Below are 18,587 nucleotides of genomic sequence, written 5' to 3' on the forward strand. Positions count from 1 at the left end.
GGATGGGGTGAGATGAAGAGGGGTGGGAGGAGGCTGGTGTTGATGGGGTAAGATGAAGAGGGGTGGGAGGAGGCTGCTGTTGATGGGTGAGATGAAGAGGGGTGGGAGGAGGCTGGTGTTGATGGGGTGTGATGAAGAGGGGTGGGAGGAGGCGAGATGAAGAGGGGTGGGAGGAGGCTGGTGTTGATGGGTGAGATGAAGAGGGGTGGGAGGAGGCGAGATGAAGAGGGGTGGGAGGAGGCTGGTGTTGATGGGGGTGAGATGAAGAGGGGTGGGAGGAGGCTGGTGTTGATGGGGTGAGATGAAGGGGGGCGGGAGGAGGCTGGTGTTGATGGGGTGAGATGAAGAGGGGTGGAGGAGGCTGGTGTTGATGGGGTGAGATAAAGAGGGGTGGGAGGAGGCTGGTGTTGATGGGGTGAGATGAAGAGGGGTGGGAGGAGGCTGGTGTTGATGGGGTGAGATGAAGAGGGGTGGGAGGAGGCTGGTGTTGATGGGGTGAGATAAAGAGGGGTGGGAGGAGGCTGGTGTTGATGGGGTGAGATGAAGAGGGGTGGGAGGAGGCTGGTGTTGATGGGGTGAGATGAAGAGGGGCGGGGGAGGCTGGTGTGGGGAATAAACACCGGTATGGGCCAGATGGGTGAATGGCCTGTTTCTGTGCTGGACATTCTGTGTAATACTTTGTTAAAGGTGAGACAATGATAAAACCATAACGCCAAGCTTGGCGAAGATGTTCAGGGGGGGTAATTCCTGAGCTGAAGGCGCGGCTGCCAATGGCGGAGCGATGGAAATCGGGGGGGGATGCGCAAGAAGCCAGAATTGGAGGAGCTCAGAGATAGGGAGGGGTGTAGGGGCTGGAGGAGGTTACAGAGATAGGGAGGGGTGTAGGGGCTGGAGGAGGTTACAGAGATAGGGAGGGGTGTAGGGCTGGAGGGGGTTACAGAGATAGGGGGGGGTGTAGGGCTGGAGGCGGTTACAGAGATGGGGAGGGGTGTAGGGCTGGAGGGGGTTACAGAGATAGGGAGGGGTGTAGGGGCTGGAGGAGGTTAGAGAGATAGGAGGGGTGTAGGGCTGGAGGGGGTTACAGAGATAGGGAGGGGTGTAGTGCTGGAGCAGGTTACAGAGATAGGGAGGGGTGTAGGGCTGGAGGAGGATACAGAGATAGGGAGGGGGTGTAGGGGCTGGAGGGGGTTACAGAGATAGGGAGGGGTGTAGGGGCTGGAGGAGGTTACAGAGATAGGGACGGGTGTAGGGGCTGGAGGAGGTTACAGAGATAGGGAGGGGTGTAGGGGCTGGAGGAGGTTACAGAGATAGGGAGGGGTGTAGGGGCTGGAGGAGGTTACAGAGATAGGGAGGGGTGTAGGGCTGGAGGGGGTTACAGAGATAGGGGGGGTGTAGGGGCTGGAGGCGGTTACAGAGATGGGGAGGGGTGTAGGGCTGGAGGGGTTACAGAGATAGGGAGGGGTGTAGGGGCTGGAGGAGGTTAGAGAGATAGGGAGGGGTGTAGGGGCTGGAGGAGGTTACAGAGATAGGGAGGGGTGTAGGGCTGGAGGAGGATACAGAGATAGGGAGGGGTGTAGGGGCTGGAGGGGTTACAGAGATAGGGAGGGGTGTAGGGGCTGGAGGAGGTTACAGAGATAGGGACGGGTGTAGGGGCTGGAGGAGGTTACAGAGATAGGGAGGGGTGTAGGGGCTGGAGGAGGTTACAGAGATAGGGAGGGGTGTAGGGGCTGGAGGAGGTTACAGAGATGGGGAGGGGTGTAGGGCTGGAGGAGGTTACAGAGATAGGGAGGGGTATAGGGCTGGAGGAGGTTACAGAGATAGGGAGGGGTGTAGGGCTGGAGGAGGTTACAGAGATAGGGAGGGGTGTAGGGCTGGAGGGGGTTACAGAGATGGGGAGGGGTGTAGGGGCTGGAGGAGGTTACAGAGATAGGAGGGGTGTAGGGCTGGAGGAGGTTACAGAGATGGGGAGGGGTGTAGGGGCTGGAGGAGGTTACAGAGATGGGAGGGGTGTAGGGCTGGAGGAGGTTACAGAGATAGGGAGGGTTGTAGGGGCTGGCGGGGGTTACACAGATAGGGAGGGGTTGTGGGGCTGGAGGAGGTTACACAGATAGGGAGGGGTGTAGGGCTGGAGGGGGTTACAGAGATAGGGAGGGGTGTAGGGGCTGGAGGAGGTTACAGAGATAGGGAGGGGTGTAGGGGCTGGAGGGGGTTACAGAGATAGGGAGGGGTGTAGGGCTGGAGGAGGTTACAGAGATAGGGAGGGGTGTTGCGGCTGGAGGAGGTTACAGAGATAGGGAGGGGTGTAGGGGCTGGAGGGGGTTACAGAGATAGGGAGGGGTGTAGGGGCTGGAGGAGGTTACGGAGATAGGGAGGGGTGTAGGGCTGGAGGAGGTTACAGAGACAGGGAGGGGTGTAGGGCTGGAGGAGGTTACAGAGATAGGGAGGGCTGTAGGAGGTTACAGAGATGGGGAGGGGTGTAGGGCTGGAGGAGGTTACAGAGATAGGGAGGGGTGTAGGGCTGGAGGAGGTTACAGAGATAGGGAGGGGTGTAGGGGCTGGAGGAGGTTACAGAGATGGGGAGGGGTGTAGGGCTGGAGGAGGTTACAGAGATAGGGAGGGGTGTAGGGCTGGAGGAGGTTACAGAGATGGGGAGGGGTGTAGGGCTGGAGGAGGTTACAGAGATAGGGAGGGGTGTAGGGCTGGAGGGGGTTACAGAGATGGGGAGGGGTGTAGGGGCTGGAGGAGGTTACAGAGATAGGGAGGGGTGTAGGGCTGGAGGAGGTTACAGAGATGGGGAGGGGTGTAGGGGCTGGAGGAGGTTACAGAGATGGGGAGGGGTGTAGGGCTGGAGGAGGTTACAGAGATAGGGAGGGGTGTAGGGGCTGGCGGGGGTTACACAGATAGGGAGGGGTTGTGGGGCTGGAGGAGGTTACAGAGATAGGGAGGGTGTAGGGCTGGAGGGGGTTACAGAGATAGGGAGGGGTGTAGGGGCTGGAGGAGGTTACAGAGATAGGGAGGGGTGTAGGGGCTGGAGGGGGTTACAGAGATAGGGAGGGGTGTAGGGCTGGAGGAGGTTACAGAGATAGGGAGGGGTGTTGCGGCTGGAGGAGGTTACAGAGATAGGGAGGGGTGTAGGGGCTGGAGGGGGTTACAGAGATAGGGAGGGGTGTAGGGGCTGGAGGAGGTTACGGAGATAGGGAGGGGTGTAGGGCTGGAGGAGGTTACAGAGACAGGGAGGGGTGTAGGGCTGGAGGAGGTTACAGAGATAGGGAGGGCTGTAGGAGGTTACAGAGATGGGGAGGGGTGTAGGGCTGGAGGAGGTTACAGAGATAGGGAGGGGTGTAGGGCTGGAGGAGGTTACAGAGATAGGGAGGGGTGTAGGGGCTGGAGGAGGTTACAGAGATGGGGAGGGGTGTAGGGCTGGAGGAGGTTACAGAGATAGGGAGGGGTGTAGGGCTGGAGGAGGTTACAGAGATGGGGAGGGGTGTAGGGCTGGAGGAGGTTACAGAGATAGGGAGGGGTGTAGGGCTGGAGGAGGTTACAGAGATAGGGAGGGGTGTAGGGGCTGGAGGAGGTTACAGAGATGGGGAGGGGTGTAGGGGCTGGAGGAGATTACAGAGATAGGGAGGGGTGTAGGGGCTGGAGGGGGTTACAGAGATGGGGAGGGGTGTAGGGGCTGGAGGAGGTTACAGAGATAGGGAGGGGTGTAGGGGCTGGAGGAGGTTACAGAGATGGGGAGGGGTGTAGGGGCTGGAGGAGGTTACAGAGATAGGGAGGGGTGCAGGGGCTGGAGGAGGTTACAGAGATAGGGAGGGGTGTAGGGGCTGGAGGGGTTTACAGAGATGGGGAGGGGTGTAGGGGCTGGAGGAGGTTACAGAGATAGGGAGGGGTGTAGGGCTGGAGGGGGTTACAGAGATGGGGTGGGGGTGTAGGGGCTGGAGGAGGTTACAGAGATAGGGAGGGGTGTAGGGCTGGAGGAGGTTACAGAGATAGGGAGGGGTGTAGGGGCTGGAGGGGGTTACAGAGATAGGGAGGGGTGTAGGGCTGGAGGGGGTTACAGAGATAGGGAGGGGGCTGGGCCATTGAGTGGTTTGAACAGGAGGAAGATAGAGGGGGCAACGTTGTTCTAAGAAAGACAAGCCTCGTGTTTTATTTACCGATTCCCAGTCAGTCTGTATCTGCCAGTGGGTGCAGGCTCGAGCCTGGCAGGGTTGGGTGGCATCGGGCTTCTCCAGATGACCACAGCGGTGAGGGTGGATGGCGACGGTCCGGTTCGCGTAGGCCTGTCGGCACAGGACCTGCCGGTGGTGAATGCCGGGGCCACAGGTCTTGCTGCATTCCGACCAGGCTTCGACACTCCAACTGCAACACACACACACAGGGGGACAGTCAGTGAGGGCAACAAAACACTCCAATCTCACCCCGCGTGCTCAATCCGCGAGGGTCTCATCGCGGTCAGACACGGGCAGCGGGAAGAGTGGAGGGTGAAGGACTCCTCCCGGTGGATTCACGACAACCGAACCCCCGAATCACAAAACAACTAACCCCCTCCCCCCCAACCGAGAGAGGCCACAGAGAGACTAGAACCCCTCGATCAGACCCCAGCCTGTAACTCACTCCCGGGTATCCGTTATTCTATATATAAACCCCCGAACCCCTCGATTAGATTCCAGCCTGTAGCTCACTCCCAGGTATCTGTTATTCTATATATAAACCCCCGAACCCCTCGATTAGATTCCAGCCTGTAACTCACTCCCGGGTATCTGTTATTCTATATATAAACCCCCCCGAACCCCTCGATTAGATTCCAGCCTGTAACTCACTCCCGGGAATCTGTTATTCTATATATAAACCCCACCAAACCCCTCGATTAGATTCCAGCCTGTAACTCACTCCCGGGTATCTGTTATTCTATATATAAACCCCCCCGAACCCCTCGATTAGATTCCAGCCTGTAACTCACTCCCGGGTATCCGCTATTCTATATATAAACCACCTGAACCCCTCGATTAGATTCCAGCCTGTAACTCACTCCTGGGTATCCGTTATTCTATATATAAACCCCCGAACCCCTCGATTAGATTCCAGCCTGTAGCTCACTCCCAGGTATCTGTTATTCTATATATAAACCCCCTGAACCCCTCGATTAGATTCCAGCCTGTAACTCACTCCCAGGTATCCGTTATTCTATATATAAACCCCACCAAACCCCTCGATTAGATTCCAGCCTGTAACTCACTCCCGGGTATCTGTTATTCTATATATAAACCCCCCCGAACCCCTCGATTAGATTCCAGCCTGTAACTCACTCCCGGGTATCCGCTATTCTATATATAAACCTCCCGAACCCCTCGATTAGATTCCAGCCTGTAACTCACTCCCGGGTATCTGTTATTCTATATATAAACCCCCCGAACCCCTCGATTAGATTCCAGCTTGTAACTCACTCCCGGGTATCTGTTATTCTATATATAAACCCCCCCGAACCCCTCAATTAGATTCCAGCCTGTAACTCACTCCCGGGTATCTGTTATTCTATATATAAACCCTCTGAACTCCTCGATTAGATTCCAGCCTGTAACTCACTCCCGGGTATCTGTTATTCTATGTATAAACCCCCCAAACTCCTCGATTAGATTCCAGCCTGTAACTCACTCCCGGGTATCTGTTATTCTATATATAAACCCCCCCAAACCCCTCGATTAGATTCCAGCCTGTAACTCACTCCCGGGTATCTGTTATTCTATATATAAACCCCCCCAAACCCCTCGATTAGATTCCAGCCTGTAACTCACTCCCGGGTATCTGTTATTCTATATATAAACCCCCCCAAACCCCTCGATTAGATTCCAGTCTGTAACTCACTCCCGGGTATCTGTTATTCTATATATAAACCCCCCCAAACCCCTCGATTAGATTCCAGCCTGTAACTCACTCCCGGGTATCCGCTATTCTATATATAAACCCCCCCGAACCCTTCAATTAGATTCCAGCCTGTAACTCACTCCCGGGTATCTGTTATTCTATATATAAACCCCCCGAACCCCTCGATTAGATTCCAGCCTGTAACCCACTCCCGGGTATCCGTTATTCTATATATAAACCCCCCCGAATCCCCCGATTAGATTCCAGCCTGTAACTCACTCCCGGGTATCTGTTATTCCATATATAAACCCCCCCAAACCCCTCGATTAGATTCCAGCCTGTAACTCACTCCCGGGTATTTGTTATTCTATATATAAACCCCCCGAACACCTCGATTAGATTCCAGCCTGTAACTCACTCCCGGGTATCTGTTATTCTATATATAAACCCCCCGAACCACTCGATTAGATTCCAGCCTGTAACTCACTCCCGGGTATCTGTTATTCTATATATAAACCCCCCGAACCCCCCGATTAGATTCCAGCCTGTAACTCACTCCCGGGTATCTGTTATTCTATATATAAACCCCTCGATTAGATTCCAGCCTGTAGCTCACTCCCAGGTATCTGTTATTCTATATATAAACCCCCCGAATCCCCCGATTAGATTCCAGCCTGTAACTCACTCCCGGGTATCTGTTATTCTATATATAAACCCCCCCGAACCCCACGATTAGATTCCAGCCTGTAACTCACTCCCGGGTATCTGTTATTCTATATATAAACCCCCCCGAACCCCTCGATTAGATTCCAGCCTGTAACTCACTCCCGGGTATCTGTTATTCTATATATAAACCCCCCGAACCCCTCGATTAGATTCCAGCCTGTAACTCACTCCCGGGTATCTGTTATTCTATATATAAACCCCCCGAACCCCTCGATTAGATTCCAGCCTGTAACTCACTCCCGGGTATCTGTTATTCTATATATAAACCCCCCCGAACCCCTCGATTAGATTCCAGCCTGTAACTCACTCCCGGGTATCTGTTATTCTATATATAAACCGCCCGAACCCCTCGATTAGATTCCAGCCTGTAACTCACTCCCGGGTATCCGTTATTCTATATATAAACCCCCCGAACACCCCGATTAGATTCCAGCCTGTAGCTCACTCCCGGGTATCTGTTATTCTATATATAAACCCCCGAACCCCTCGATTAGATTCCAGCCTGTAACTCACTCCCGGGTATCTGTTATTCTATATATAAACCCCCCGAACCCCCCGATTAGATTCCAGCCTGTAACTCACTCCCGGGTATCTGATATTCTATATATAAACCCCCCGAACCCCTCGATTAGATTCCAGCCTGTAACTCACTCCCGGGTATCCGTTACTCTATATATAAACCCCCCGAACCCCCCGATTAGATTCCAGCCTGTAACTCACTCCCGGGTATCTGATATTCTATATATAAACCCCCCGAACCCCTCGATTAGATTCCAGCCTGTAACTCACTCCCGGGTATCTGTTATTCTATATATAAACCCCCCGAATCCCCCAATTAGATTCCAGCCTGTAACTCACTCCCGGGTATCTGTTATTCGATATATTAGCCCCCCCGAACCCCTCGATTAGATTCCAGCCTGTAACTCACTCCCGGGTATCTGTTATTCTATATATAAACCCCCCCGAACCCCTCGATTAGATTCCAGCCTGTAACTCACTCCCGGGTATCCGTTACTCTATATATAAACCCCCCGAACCCCTCGATTAGATTCCAGCCTGTAACTCGCTCCCGGGTATCTGTTTTAATTTTAATTAAAAGTCAGAGTGCTGTAGTTTGTCTGTGTCTCAGCGGGTGGCGCTATCAGACAGTGTTTTTTCCCCTGGCACTCCTCGATTCCGAGATCCCGTAGCTACACCATCACTGTTCTCACATGGCAGCATTTTCACATCAACCTCCGACGGAGTGAGACAGAAAATCCCGCCGGACTCCCAGCTCCCCAAGTCCGGCGAGGACACGCGGAGGACATTATTTTTTGGGTCTCTCTGAAGGCGCGGGGGGGGGGGGTCGGGTGGTTTCAAAGGTCGTCGGCCTCACCGAGATAGGTCACTCGAGTGGCTGATTCTCCCCCCCCCCCCCCCACTCGTACCTTTGCCTTGACTATGCTGCCTGGGCTGATGCGGAGAGTGGGGGAAGCAGCAAGCATCGCTGGGAGGGAGAAATAAACGATTTAGACTTTGGAATCAAAAACACAATTTCTAAATTTGCGGATGACACCAAATTGGGGGGATATAGTCAGTACTGAGGAGGACTGCAACAAATTACAGGAGGACATTAATAAACTCGCAGAATGGGCATATAACTGACAAATGAAGTTCAACACAGATAAATGTGAGGTATTACATTTGGGTAGGAAGAATAGGGAGGTCACTTATCACTTGGAGGGTGTGAGTCTGGGTGGGGTAGAGGAACAAAGGGATCTCGGAGTACAAATACACAAATCACTAAAAGTTGCGACACAGGTTAACAAGGCCATAAAAAAACCATGGTGTGGAGATGCCGGAGTTGGACTGGGGTGGACAAAGGTAAGAAATCACACAACACCAGGTTATAGTCCAACAGCTTTATTTGAAATCACAAGCTTTCGGAGCGCTGCTCCTTCATCAGGTGAAGTGGAGAGATGCATAAAGACACAGCTTATATAGTCAGAGAATAATGCCAGCACGGTGGCATAGTGGTTAGCACTGTTGCCTCACAGCACCAGGGGCCCGGGTTCGAATCCGGCCTCGGGTGACTGTCTGTGTGGAGTTTGCACATTCTCCCCGTGTTTGCGTGGGTTTCCTCCGGGTGCTCCAGTTTCCTCCCACAGTCCAAAGATGTGCGGGTTAGGTTGATTGGCTATGATAAATTGACCCTTAGTGTTAGGGGGGTTAAATACGTGGGGTTACGGGGATAAGGTGGGATATGTGTTGGTGTAGGGGTTACGGGGATCGGGTGGGATATGTGTTGGTGCAGGCTCGATGGGCCGAAATGGCCTCTATCTGCACCGTGGGGTTTCTGTGATTCTGTGTGATTACAGGTAATCTTCCTAACTGCCATTTATCACACCTCGGCAGAGAGATAATCACAGCAATCAAAAGGTGTGAATGGTGTCCAAACAGGTCAGTCAGTTAGAAAGATTACCTGTAAACATCTGGCATTATTCTCTGACTATATAAGCTGTGTCTTTATGCATCTCTCCACTTCACCTGACGAAGGAGCAGCGCTCCGAAAGCTTGTGATTTCAAATAAAGCTGTTGGACTATAACCTGGTGTTGTGTGATTTCTTACATAAAAAAAGTAAACCAGGCACTAGGGTTAATTTCTAGAGGGATAGAATTGAAAAGTAGGGAAGTGATGCTAAACCTGTATCGAACCTTGGTCAGACCGCACTTGGAGTACTGCGTACAGTTCTGGTCGCCATATTATAAAAAGGATATCGAGGCACTGGAGAGGGTACAGAGAAGATTTACAAGGATGATACCAGAAATGCGAGGGTATACATATCAGGAAAGGATGAACAGGCTGGGTCTCTTTTCTCTTGAACAAAAGAAGGCTGAGGGGTGACCTAATAGAGGTCTTTAAAATTATGAAAGGTTTTGATAGAGTGGATACAGAGAGAGTGTTTCCACTTGTGGGGAAGAGCATAACTAGAGACCATCAATATAAGATAGTCAGCAAGAAATCCAATAGGGAATTCAGGAGAAACTTCTTTACCCAGAGAGTGGGGAGAATGTGGAACTCGCTACCACAGGGAGTGGTTGAGGTGAATAGTATCGATGCATTTAAGGGGAGGCTGGATAAACACATGAGGGAGAAGGGAATAGAGGTTTACGCTGATAGTGTTAGATGAGGAAAGACGGGAGGAGGCTCGAGTGGAGCATAAACGCTGGCATGGACTGGTTGGGCCGAATGGCCTGTTTCTGTGCCGTATATCCGATGTAATCCTGTGTAATCTGGGGATTGGATCCCAATACTTACAAAGCGGGGCACGGTTGTGTGTTACAGGCCTGCCTCACACTGGCAGGTTTGGATCCCGAGTCGCAATGGCTGTCGGGGACCACCGCTTGCGTGTCCTGGACCACACAGCGGAAGATGGGATACTGGAATCCTGCCGAGAGAGAGAGAGAGACGGGAGGAGTGAAAGAGTTTCCCGAACCGGCCCCAGCACTTCCCAATTCCCCAGGCCCGCCCCCAATCCCCGAGGGAGGGAGAGGCCCAGCGGAACTCCCACCACCCCCCAAACCCCGCCCTCCGCACTCCCACCCCACCCCCCACCCCGCTTCTTAAAGGGCAATCGCCAGGCCAGGTACGTCGAATGCGGGGAAATTGCGACCCCCTCCTCCCCGCCACCCCCCCTCGATAAAATCAAGTCATTCCTTCCGCCGTCCCTACAGCTCGTCCCCTCCCCCTCAACATCGCCGAGTGTCCCCGGGTTACTCCGAGTGCGGGCAGCCCATGAATTCAAAATTGGGATCTTCCTGGTCAGTGGGACTCAGTACCGCACTGGCGCGGGAAACGCCCTTCCCCCCGCCTCACACCTTTCCCGTGGGAAGGCCCGCCCCCCCCGTGTGAACCCCTCCCCCTGCAGGAAGCCCCGCCCCCTGCAGGAAGCCCCTCCCCCTGCAGGAAGCCCCTACCCTCCCACTGCAGGAAGCCCCTCCCACTGCAGGAAGCCAGTCCCCTCTGACTGCAGGTAGCCCCGCCCCCTGCAGGTAGCCCCACCCACCACAGGTAGCCCCTCCCCTCCCCCAGCGGGAAGCCCACCCCCCACAGGTAAGCCCCTCCCCTCCACTCACCTTTCCCACAGGAAGCCGAGCACTCGGTGGCGCCCAGGGATGTCCAACGGTTCACCGGCTGCTGCCGGCCGGGATCCTCCTGTGCCTCGGGGTAATAAGCCTGCAGCCGCCGGTCGCGCTGGCCCCCGCGGGCTCTGGGCGTGACCAGGCTCTCCTGGCGCGCCACGACGGGGCCGCTTCCCAACGCCGACACTTCCCTCGGATCTCCCGCCGTCCGCAAGGCTGTGGAAGAAGGGGGGAGGGGGATCAGAGAGCAACAAGGACTTTAACCGGCGAGTTCTAGGACACCTCGCAATCCATTCGGAGGCACGGTCAATCTAAAGAAAGACTCGCATTTCTCCAGCGCCTTTCACCGCCTCAGGACGTCCCAAAGCGCTTTACAGTCAATGAGGACTTTTTTTGAAGTGTGGTCACTGTTGTAATGTAGGAAACGCGGCAGATAATTTGCGCACAGCAAGCTCCCACAAACAGCAATGTGATAATGACCAGATCATCTGTTTTAGTGATGTTGGTTGAGGGATAAATATTGGCCCCAGGACAGCGGGGAGAACTCCCCCTGCTCTTCTTCCAATAGTGGCCGTGGGATCTTTCACATCCACCTGAGAGCACAGATGGGGCCTCGGTTTAACATCTCATCCGAAAAACGGCACCTCCGACAGTGCAGCGCTCCCTCAGTACCGCCGCTCCGACAGTGCAGCGCTCCTTCAGTACTGCCCCTCCGACAGTGCGGCGCTCCCTCAGTACTGCCCCTCCGACAGTACGGCGCTCCCTCAGTACCGCCCCTCCAACAGTGCGGCGCTCCCTCAGTACTGCCCCTCCGACAGTGCGGCGCTCCCTCAGTACTGCCCCTCCGACAGTGCGGTGCTCCCTCAGTACTGCCCCTCCGACAGTGCGGCGCTCCCTCAGTACCGCCCCTCCGACAGTGCGGCGCTCCCTCAGTACCGCCCCTCCGACAGTGCGGCGCTCCCTCAGTACCGCCCCTCCGACAGTGCGGCGCTCCCTCAGTACTGCCCCTCCGACAGTGCGGCGCTCCCTCAGTACTGCCCCTCCGACAGTGCGGCGCTCCCTCAGTACTGCCCCTCCGACAGTGCGGCACTCCCTCAGTACTGCACTGGAAGTGTCGGCCTGGATTATGAGCTCGAGTCTCTGGAGTGGGACTCGAAACCACAACCTTGTGACTCGGAGGCGAGAGGGAGTGCAGCCCACTGAGCCACGGCTGAGATCAGTGGTTCTTCAATAACAAAACAAGACGCTCATATCCGCTCTCGACAGGCTCTTACCGTAACTTTGAGTGGGATGGTGGGAATTCTGTGGTGGGCGAGCAGGCTTTTCCACAGGGAGAACGAACTCGTAGTGAATCCCGGGATTCTCCTGTTGAAAAATCATCTGAAACAGAAAAACCATCAGGGAATTAAGTCTGGAACAGCAGGAAACAAACAGCTTGTTCTCAGCCAGATCTTGGACAATGTACCCAGTGTCTGTACCCAGCACGGGTTAGATACAGAGTAAAGCTCCCTCTACACTGTCCCATCAAACACTCCCAGGGCAGATCCAGCACGGGTTAGATACAGAGTAAAGCTCCCTCTACACTGTCCCATCAAACACTCCCAGGGCAGGTACAGCATGGGTTAGATACAGAGTAAAGCTCCCTCTACACTGTCCCATCAAACACTCCCAGGGCAGGTACAGCATGGGTTAGATACAGAGGAGAGCTCCCTCTACACTGTCCCATCAAACACTCCCAGGGCAGGTACAGCACGGGTTAGATACAGAGTAAAGCTCCCTCTACACTGTCCCATCAAACACTCCCAGGGCAGGTACAGCACGGGTTAGACACAGTATAAAGCTCCCTCTACACTGTCCCATCAAACACTCCCAGGGCAGGTACAGCACGGGTTAGATACAGAGTAAAGCTCCCTCTACACTGTCCCATCAAACACTCCCAGGGCAGGTACAGCATGGGTTAGATACAGAGGAGAGCTCCCTCTACACTGTCCCATCAAACACTCCCAGGGCAGGTACAGCATGGGTTAGATACAGAGTAAAGCTCCCTCTACACTGTCCCATCAAACACTCCCAGGGCAGGTACAGCACTGTTTAGATACAGAATAAAGCTCCCTCTACACTGTCCCGTCAATTGTTGTCTGATTAACGCTCCTGTGAAGGGCCTCGGGATGTTTTGAAGGCGCGGTATAAATTCCTGCTGTTGTTGCTCTCTCCCCCAGGCGCTGGGCTCAGTATTACAGGCCTTGTGTAGCCCCAGACGGACCTCGTTTCCGGCACTTACGTAAACATCGAGACCCTCAGTCGTTGGCCCTTCAGCGTAGAAGGACTCTCCGCTGGTCTCGGTCGGCCGCTTGTACATGAACATGGTCCCGGCCGCCTCGTACTTCCCGGGCCGGTCGATCGCCCAGTTCCCGTTGATGATCGATCTACCAGATCGGCTCCTCAGCGCTGGAAAGGGGAAAGGGTTCCAACAGCTTTAGAACATCCAGTGCAATCCGCTCACCCACCCGCTCCCTCCGATAACTGGGCTGGAAAGTGGGCCCTTGGACTGAGCCATGGTGACCCGGGGTGGACCCCCTGACATGAATCAGTCATTCATGAAAGAAACATAGAAGATAGGAGCAGGAGTCGGCCATTCGGCCCCTCGAGCCTGCTCCGCCATTCAATGCGATCATGGCTGATCATCCAAATTCAGTACCCGATCCCTGCCTTCTCCCCATATCCCTTGATCCCTTTAGCCTTAAGAAATATATCCAACTCTTTCTTGAATATATTTAATGAATTGGCCTCTACTGCCTTCTGTGGCAGAGAATTCCACAGGTTCCCCACTCTCTGGGTGAAGAAATTCCTCCTCATCTCTGTCCTAAATGGCCTACCCCTTATCCTTAGACTGTGACCCCTGGTTCTGGACTCCCCGACCATCGGGAACATCCTTCCTGCACCTAGTCTGTCTAGTCCTGTCAGAATTTTATAAGTTTCAATGAGATCCCCTCTCATTCTTCTAAACTCCAGCGAGTATAAGCCCAAGCGACCCAATCTCTCCTCATACGTCATTCCTGCCATCCCAGGTATCAGTCTGGTGAATCTTCGCTGCACTCCCTCCATGGCAAGAACATCCTTCCTCAGATAAGGCGACCAAAACTGCACACAATACTCAAGGTGTGGTCTCACCAAGGCCCTGTACAACTGCAGCAAGACACCCTTGTTCCTGTACTCGAACCCTCTCGCTACGAAGGCCAACATACCATTTGCCTTCTTAACCGCCTGCTGCACCTGCATGCTTACCTTCAACGACTGGTGCACAAGGACACCCAGGTCTCGTTGCACTTCCCCTTCTCCCAATCTATTGCCGTTCAGATAATAATCCGCCTTCCTGTTTTGAAAGACTTATGAGATAATACTGAGCGGCCTGCAGGTGGCGCTGTCCAGGGAGAGTATAACTACTCGGGCACGACCCCAGCTTGCGCAGGACATTCTTAACAGGAACTAGTGAAGGACACAATTAGACCTCCATGTTGTAAAACAGTTGATTAAAGCTTTGTTTAACGCTTAGACCAAGTGCCTAGTAGTTTTCTTACGTCACCCCCCTCTCTCAGTGTTGGTTCTGCCTCTCTGCAAGTGGACCTCAGCACCCCTGAGCATTGAACCGCTCATCCGCGCCTCAGTCACCTCCAGACCCCGACTATTTTAACGCTATCCTGGCCAGCCTCCCACATTCCACCCTCCGTAACCATCAGCTCATCTTAAACTGTGCTGCCCCGTGTCCTAACTCGCGCCGAGTCCCGTTCATCCGTCACCCCCCCGCCCCCCCCCCCCCACTGTGCTCGCTGACCAACACTGGATCCATCCCTATTTTCAAATCCCTCCGCGGCCTCCTCGCCCCCACCTCCCTATCTCCCTAACCTCCTCCAGCCCCACAACCCTCCGCGATCTCTGCGCTCCTCCAATTCCGGCCTCTCGCGCATCCCCCGATTTCTATCGCTCCAGCATTGGCGGCCGTGCCTTCAGCCGCCTGGGGCCCCGAGCTCTGGAATTCCCTCCCTAAACCTCTCCGCCTCTCTCGCCTCCTTTAAGACGCTCCTTAAAACCGACCCCTTTGACCCAGCTTTTGGTCACCTGTCCTAATATCTCCTGATGTGGCTCGGTGTCAAATTTTTGTTTGACAATCGCTCCTGTGAAGCGCCTCGGGACGTTTTACTACATTAAAGGCGCTGTATAGATGCAATTTGTTGTTGTATGCAGATGCTGAGCTCAGCTGTGAAGCTCCCCCCCGGTTCAGATGCCAGATGGCAGAGTCAGTGATTGCTCAACCCAGAACCCCGACGAGAGTCCGGCTCCTTCAGGAGAGGAACCCTCAGAGCAGAGAAGGTTAAGGGGAGATTTAATCGAGGCGTTCAAAACCATGAAGGGTTTTGATTGAATAAATAAGGAGAGACTGTTTCCAGTGGCAGGAGGGTCGGTAACCAGAGGACACAGATTGAAGATAATCGGCAAAAGAACCAGAGGGGGAGATGAGGAGAATGTTTTTTACGCAGCGAGTTGTTGTGATCTGGAACGCGCTGCCTGAAAGGGCGGTCGGAGCAGATTCAATAGTAACTTATTCAACAGATCTAGGGATGATGCCATCGCCACTGTACTGCACACTGTCTTATCACACCTGGATAAGAGGAACACCTATGTGAGAATGTTGTTCATTGATTATAGTTCAGCATTCAATACCATTATCCCCTCCAAGCTTGTCAACAAGCTCAGTGAGCTAGGACTTAACACCTCCCTATGCAACTGGATCCTGGACTTCCTGACAGGAAGACCCCAGGTGGTGAAAATAGGCAGAAACACCTCCTCCACACTGATCCTGAACACGGGAACTCCCCAGGGTTGTGTGCTCAACCCCCTCCTGTACTCCCTGTTTACTCACGACTGCGTGGCCACGCACAACTTCAACTCCATCATCAAGTTTGCTGATGACACTACCGTTGTAGGCCTGATCACAGATGGCGACGAGACAGGCTACAGGGAGGAGGTAAGAGCCCTAGGAGAATGGTGCAAGTATAACAACCTCTCCCTCAACATCAGCAAAACAAAGGAGATGATCGTGGACTACAGGAAGCGGCAGGGGGAGGGACACACCCCAATCTACATCGAAGGGGCTGAGGTGGAGAGGGTCAGCAGCTTCAAATTCCTGGGTGTATTCATTACGGAGGACTTAACGTGGTCCCATCACATCGACGTCGTAACCAAGAAGGCATGCCAACGCCTGTTCTTCCTCGGGAGACTGAAGAAATTTGGAGTGGCCCCCCAGATTCTCACTAACTTCTACCGGTGCACCATCGAGAGTATCCTGTCCGGCTGCATCACTACCTGGTATGGCAACTGCACCGCCACAGACCGCAAGGCTCCACAGATGGTAGTGAAAGCTGCACAACATACCATAGGAATTAAACTACCTGCTGTGCAGGATATCTACCCCGAGAGGTGCCGGGGGAAGGCCCTGAGAATCATTAAAGACGCGAGCCACCCCAGCCACAACCTCTTCGCCCTGCTCCCGTCCGGTAAGAGATACCGAAGCATACGGTCTCGTACCAACAGGTTTCGAAACAGCTTCTACCCCCAGGCCATAAGACTCATGAACGATTTATTATTTATTACTGTTGTTTTATTTATTATTACTGTATTTCTATTAGTATTTTTATCATTGTTATGCCATATTTATTCCAATGTTGGGAGGACTTGTAAAAATCAACATTTCATTGTGCAGTACACACGTCTGCTGCATATATGACAAATAAAATTGAATTGAATTGAATTGATTGAACTTTCAAAAGGGAATTGGATAAATACTTGAAAAGGAAAAATTTGCAGGGCTGTGGGGAAAGAGCAGGGGGGAGTGGGACTAATTGGAGAGCTCTTTCAAAGAGCCGGCACAGGCACGATGGGCCGAATGGCCTCCTCCTGTGCTGTGTGAATCTACGATAGGTCCTCGAACGCCTCTGGAATGATTCCACCCTTGTTCCGCATCCTACCCCCCGCCACCCCCCACGGCGCGGAGCGTTGTTGCGCAAGTTGCGAGCTCAGCGTGCTTCCATCGCTGGTTGAATAGCCCCCCCCCCCCTTACCCCGCTGCTCACCCAGGTAGTTGCGGCTCCTGGCCAGCTCGGTCACGTTGATTTTCGTGGCTCCGCTGGGGATCTCGATGATCTTGTGGTAGCCCACGTTGACCTGGGTATCCTCGAACGTGCCGAAGACCAGCTCGCAGGTGGCGCCGTCCCCGCCGCACACCCCGCACTTGTCAGGCCGCGCGGCCGACCCCAGCGTCCCGTCGCAGCCCGGCGTCTGTGGGGGGGGGAAGGGAGGGCGAGGAGGACAATCAGCAGGAAGAGGCAGCAGCAAACAACAACAACAACAACAACTTGTATTTATACAAAGGCAAAATACTGCAGATGCGGGAAATCTGAAATAAAAACAGAAAAATGCTGGAAACACTCGGCGGGTCAGGCAGCATCTGTGGAGAGAGAAACAGACTCAACGTTTCAGGTCGATGACCCTTCGTCCGAACTGGGAAAAGCTGGAGATGGAACAGGTTTTAAGCAAGTGTCGGGGGCAGGGAGGGGAGGATAGAACAAAAGGGGAGGTCTGTGATGGGGCGGAAGGCAGGAGAGATGAAATGACAAAAGGGGTGATGGTGCGAGGCGAGGGGAGATGGTAATGGGACAAGTAAAGAACAAAGGTTGAGCAGGTTGGGCCTATACTCATTGGAGTTTAGAAGAATGAGAGGGGATCTTATTGAAACGTATAAGATTCTGAGGGGGCTCGACAGGGTAGATGCAGAGAGGATGTTTCCCCTCGTGGGGGAATCTAGAACTAGGTGGCATAGTTTCAGAATAAAGGGTCGCCCTTTTAGAACTGAGATGAGGAGGAATTTCTTCTCAGAGGCTGGTGAATCTGTGGAATTCTCTTCCCCAGAGGGCTGCGGAGGCTGGGTCATTAAATATATTTAAGGTGGAGAGAGACAGATTTTTGAACGATAAGGGAGTCGAGAGTTATGGGGAGCGGGCAGGGGAAGTGGAGCTGAGCCCAAGATCAGATCAGCCACGATCTTATTGAATGGCGGAGCAGGCTCGAGGGGCCGAATGGCCGACTCCTGCTCCTATTTCTGATGTGCTTATGTAAAAGATGGCTCTAGACGAAGTGTAAATGGCGATGGCAGAATGATCGACAGCCACCATGTAGGAGAGAGAGAGAAAAAAAATGGAAAAAGAGATAGGGGCCGAGGTTATGGTCTGGAACTGTTGAACTCGATGTTGAGTCCGCCAGGCTGTAAAGTGCCTCATCGGAAGATGAGGTGCTGTTCCCCGAGCTTACGCTGAGCTTCAGTGGAACAATGTAAGAGGCCGAGGACCGAGAGCTCAGAGTGGGAGTGGAGCGGAGAATTAAAGTGACAGGCGACCGGAAGCTCGGGGTCACCCTTACGGACTGAGTATTTATACAGTGCCTTTAACGTAGTAAAACGTCCCAGGCGCATCACAGGTGCAAGATTTGACACCGAGCCACACCAGGAGATATTAGGACAGGTGACCAAAAGCTGGGTCAAAGAGGTCGGTTTTAAGGAGCGTCTTAAAGGAGGAGAGAGAGGCGGAGAGGTTTAGGGAGGGAATTCCAGAGCTCGGGGCCCAGGCGGCTGAAGGCAAGGCCGCCAGTGGTGGAGCGATGGAAATCAGGGGATGCTCAAGAGGCCAGAATTGGAGGAGCGCAGAGATCTCGGAGGTTGTAGGGGCTGGAGGAGGTTAGACAGATAGGGAGGGGTGTAGGGGCTGGAGGGGGTTACACAGATAGGGAGGGGTGTAGGGCTGGAGGGGGTTACAGAGATAGGGAGG

The 18,587-nt window shown here is 53.8% G+C and overlaps 1 protein-coding gene across 1 annotated transcript in view; it reads right to left on the reverse strand.

Annotated features, from left to right (window-relative positions):
- Positions 1–18,587, reverse strand: part of LOC147086424 (thrombospondin type-1 domain-containing protein 4-like) — a gene marked incomplete at its 5' end in the record, with an annotated part of 31,453 nt that overhangs the window by 9,265 nt on the left and 3,601 nt on the right. Inside the window, 6 exons of the mRNA XM_085978247.1 lie at positions 4,050–4,362; positions 9,890–10,019; positions 10,708–10,929; positions 11,988–12,093; positions 12,995–13,161; positions 16,842–17,046. Coding sequence (XP_085834373.1) covers positions 4,050–4,362; positions 9,890–10,019; positions 10,708–10,929; positions 11,988–12,093; positions 12,995–13,161; positions 16,842–17,046 — 1,143 coding nt within the window. The remainder of the gene's footprint in view (positions 1–4,049; positions 4,363–9,889; positions 10,020–10,707; positions 10,930–11,987; positions 12,094–12,994; positions 13,162–16,841; positions 17,047–18,587) is intronic.

Source organism: Somniosus microcephalus, unplaced genomic scaffold, assembly GCF_052327205.1.
Source record: "Somniosus microcephalus isolate GS21.2 unplaced genomic scaffold, FLI_Smic_1.0 unresolved_chr7, whole genome shotgun sequence".
Taxonomy (NCBI): Eukaryota; Metazoa; Chordata; class Chondrichthyes; order Squaliformes; family Somniosidae; genus Somniosus; species Somniosus microcephalus.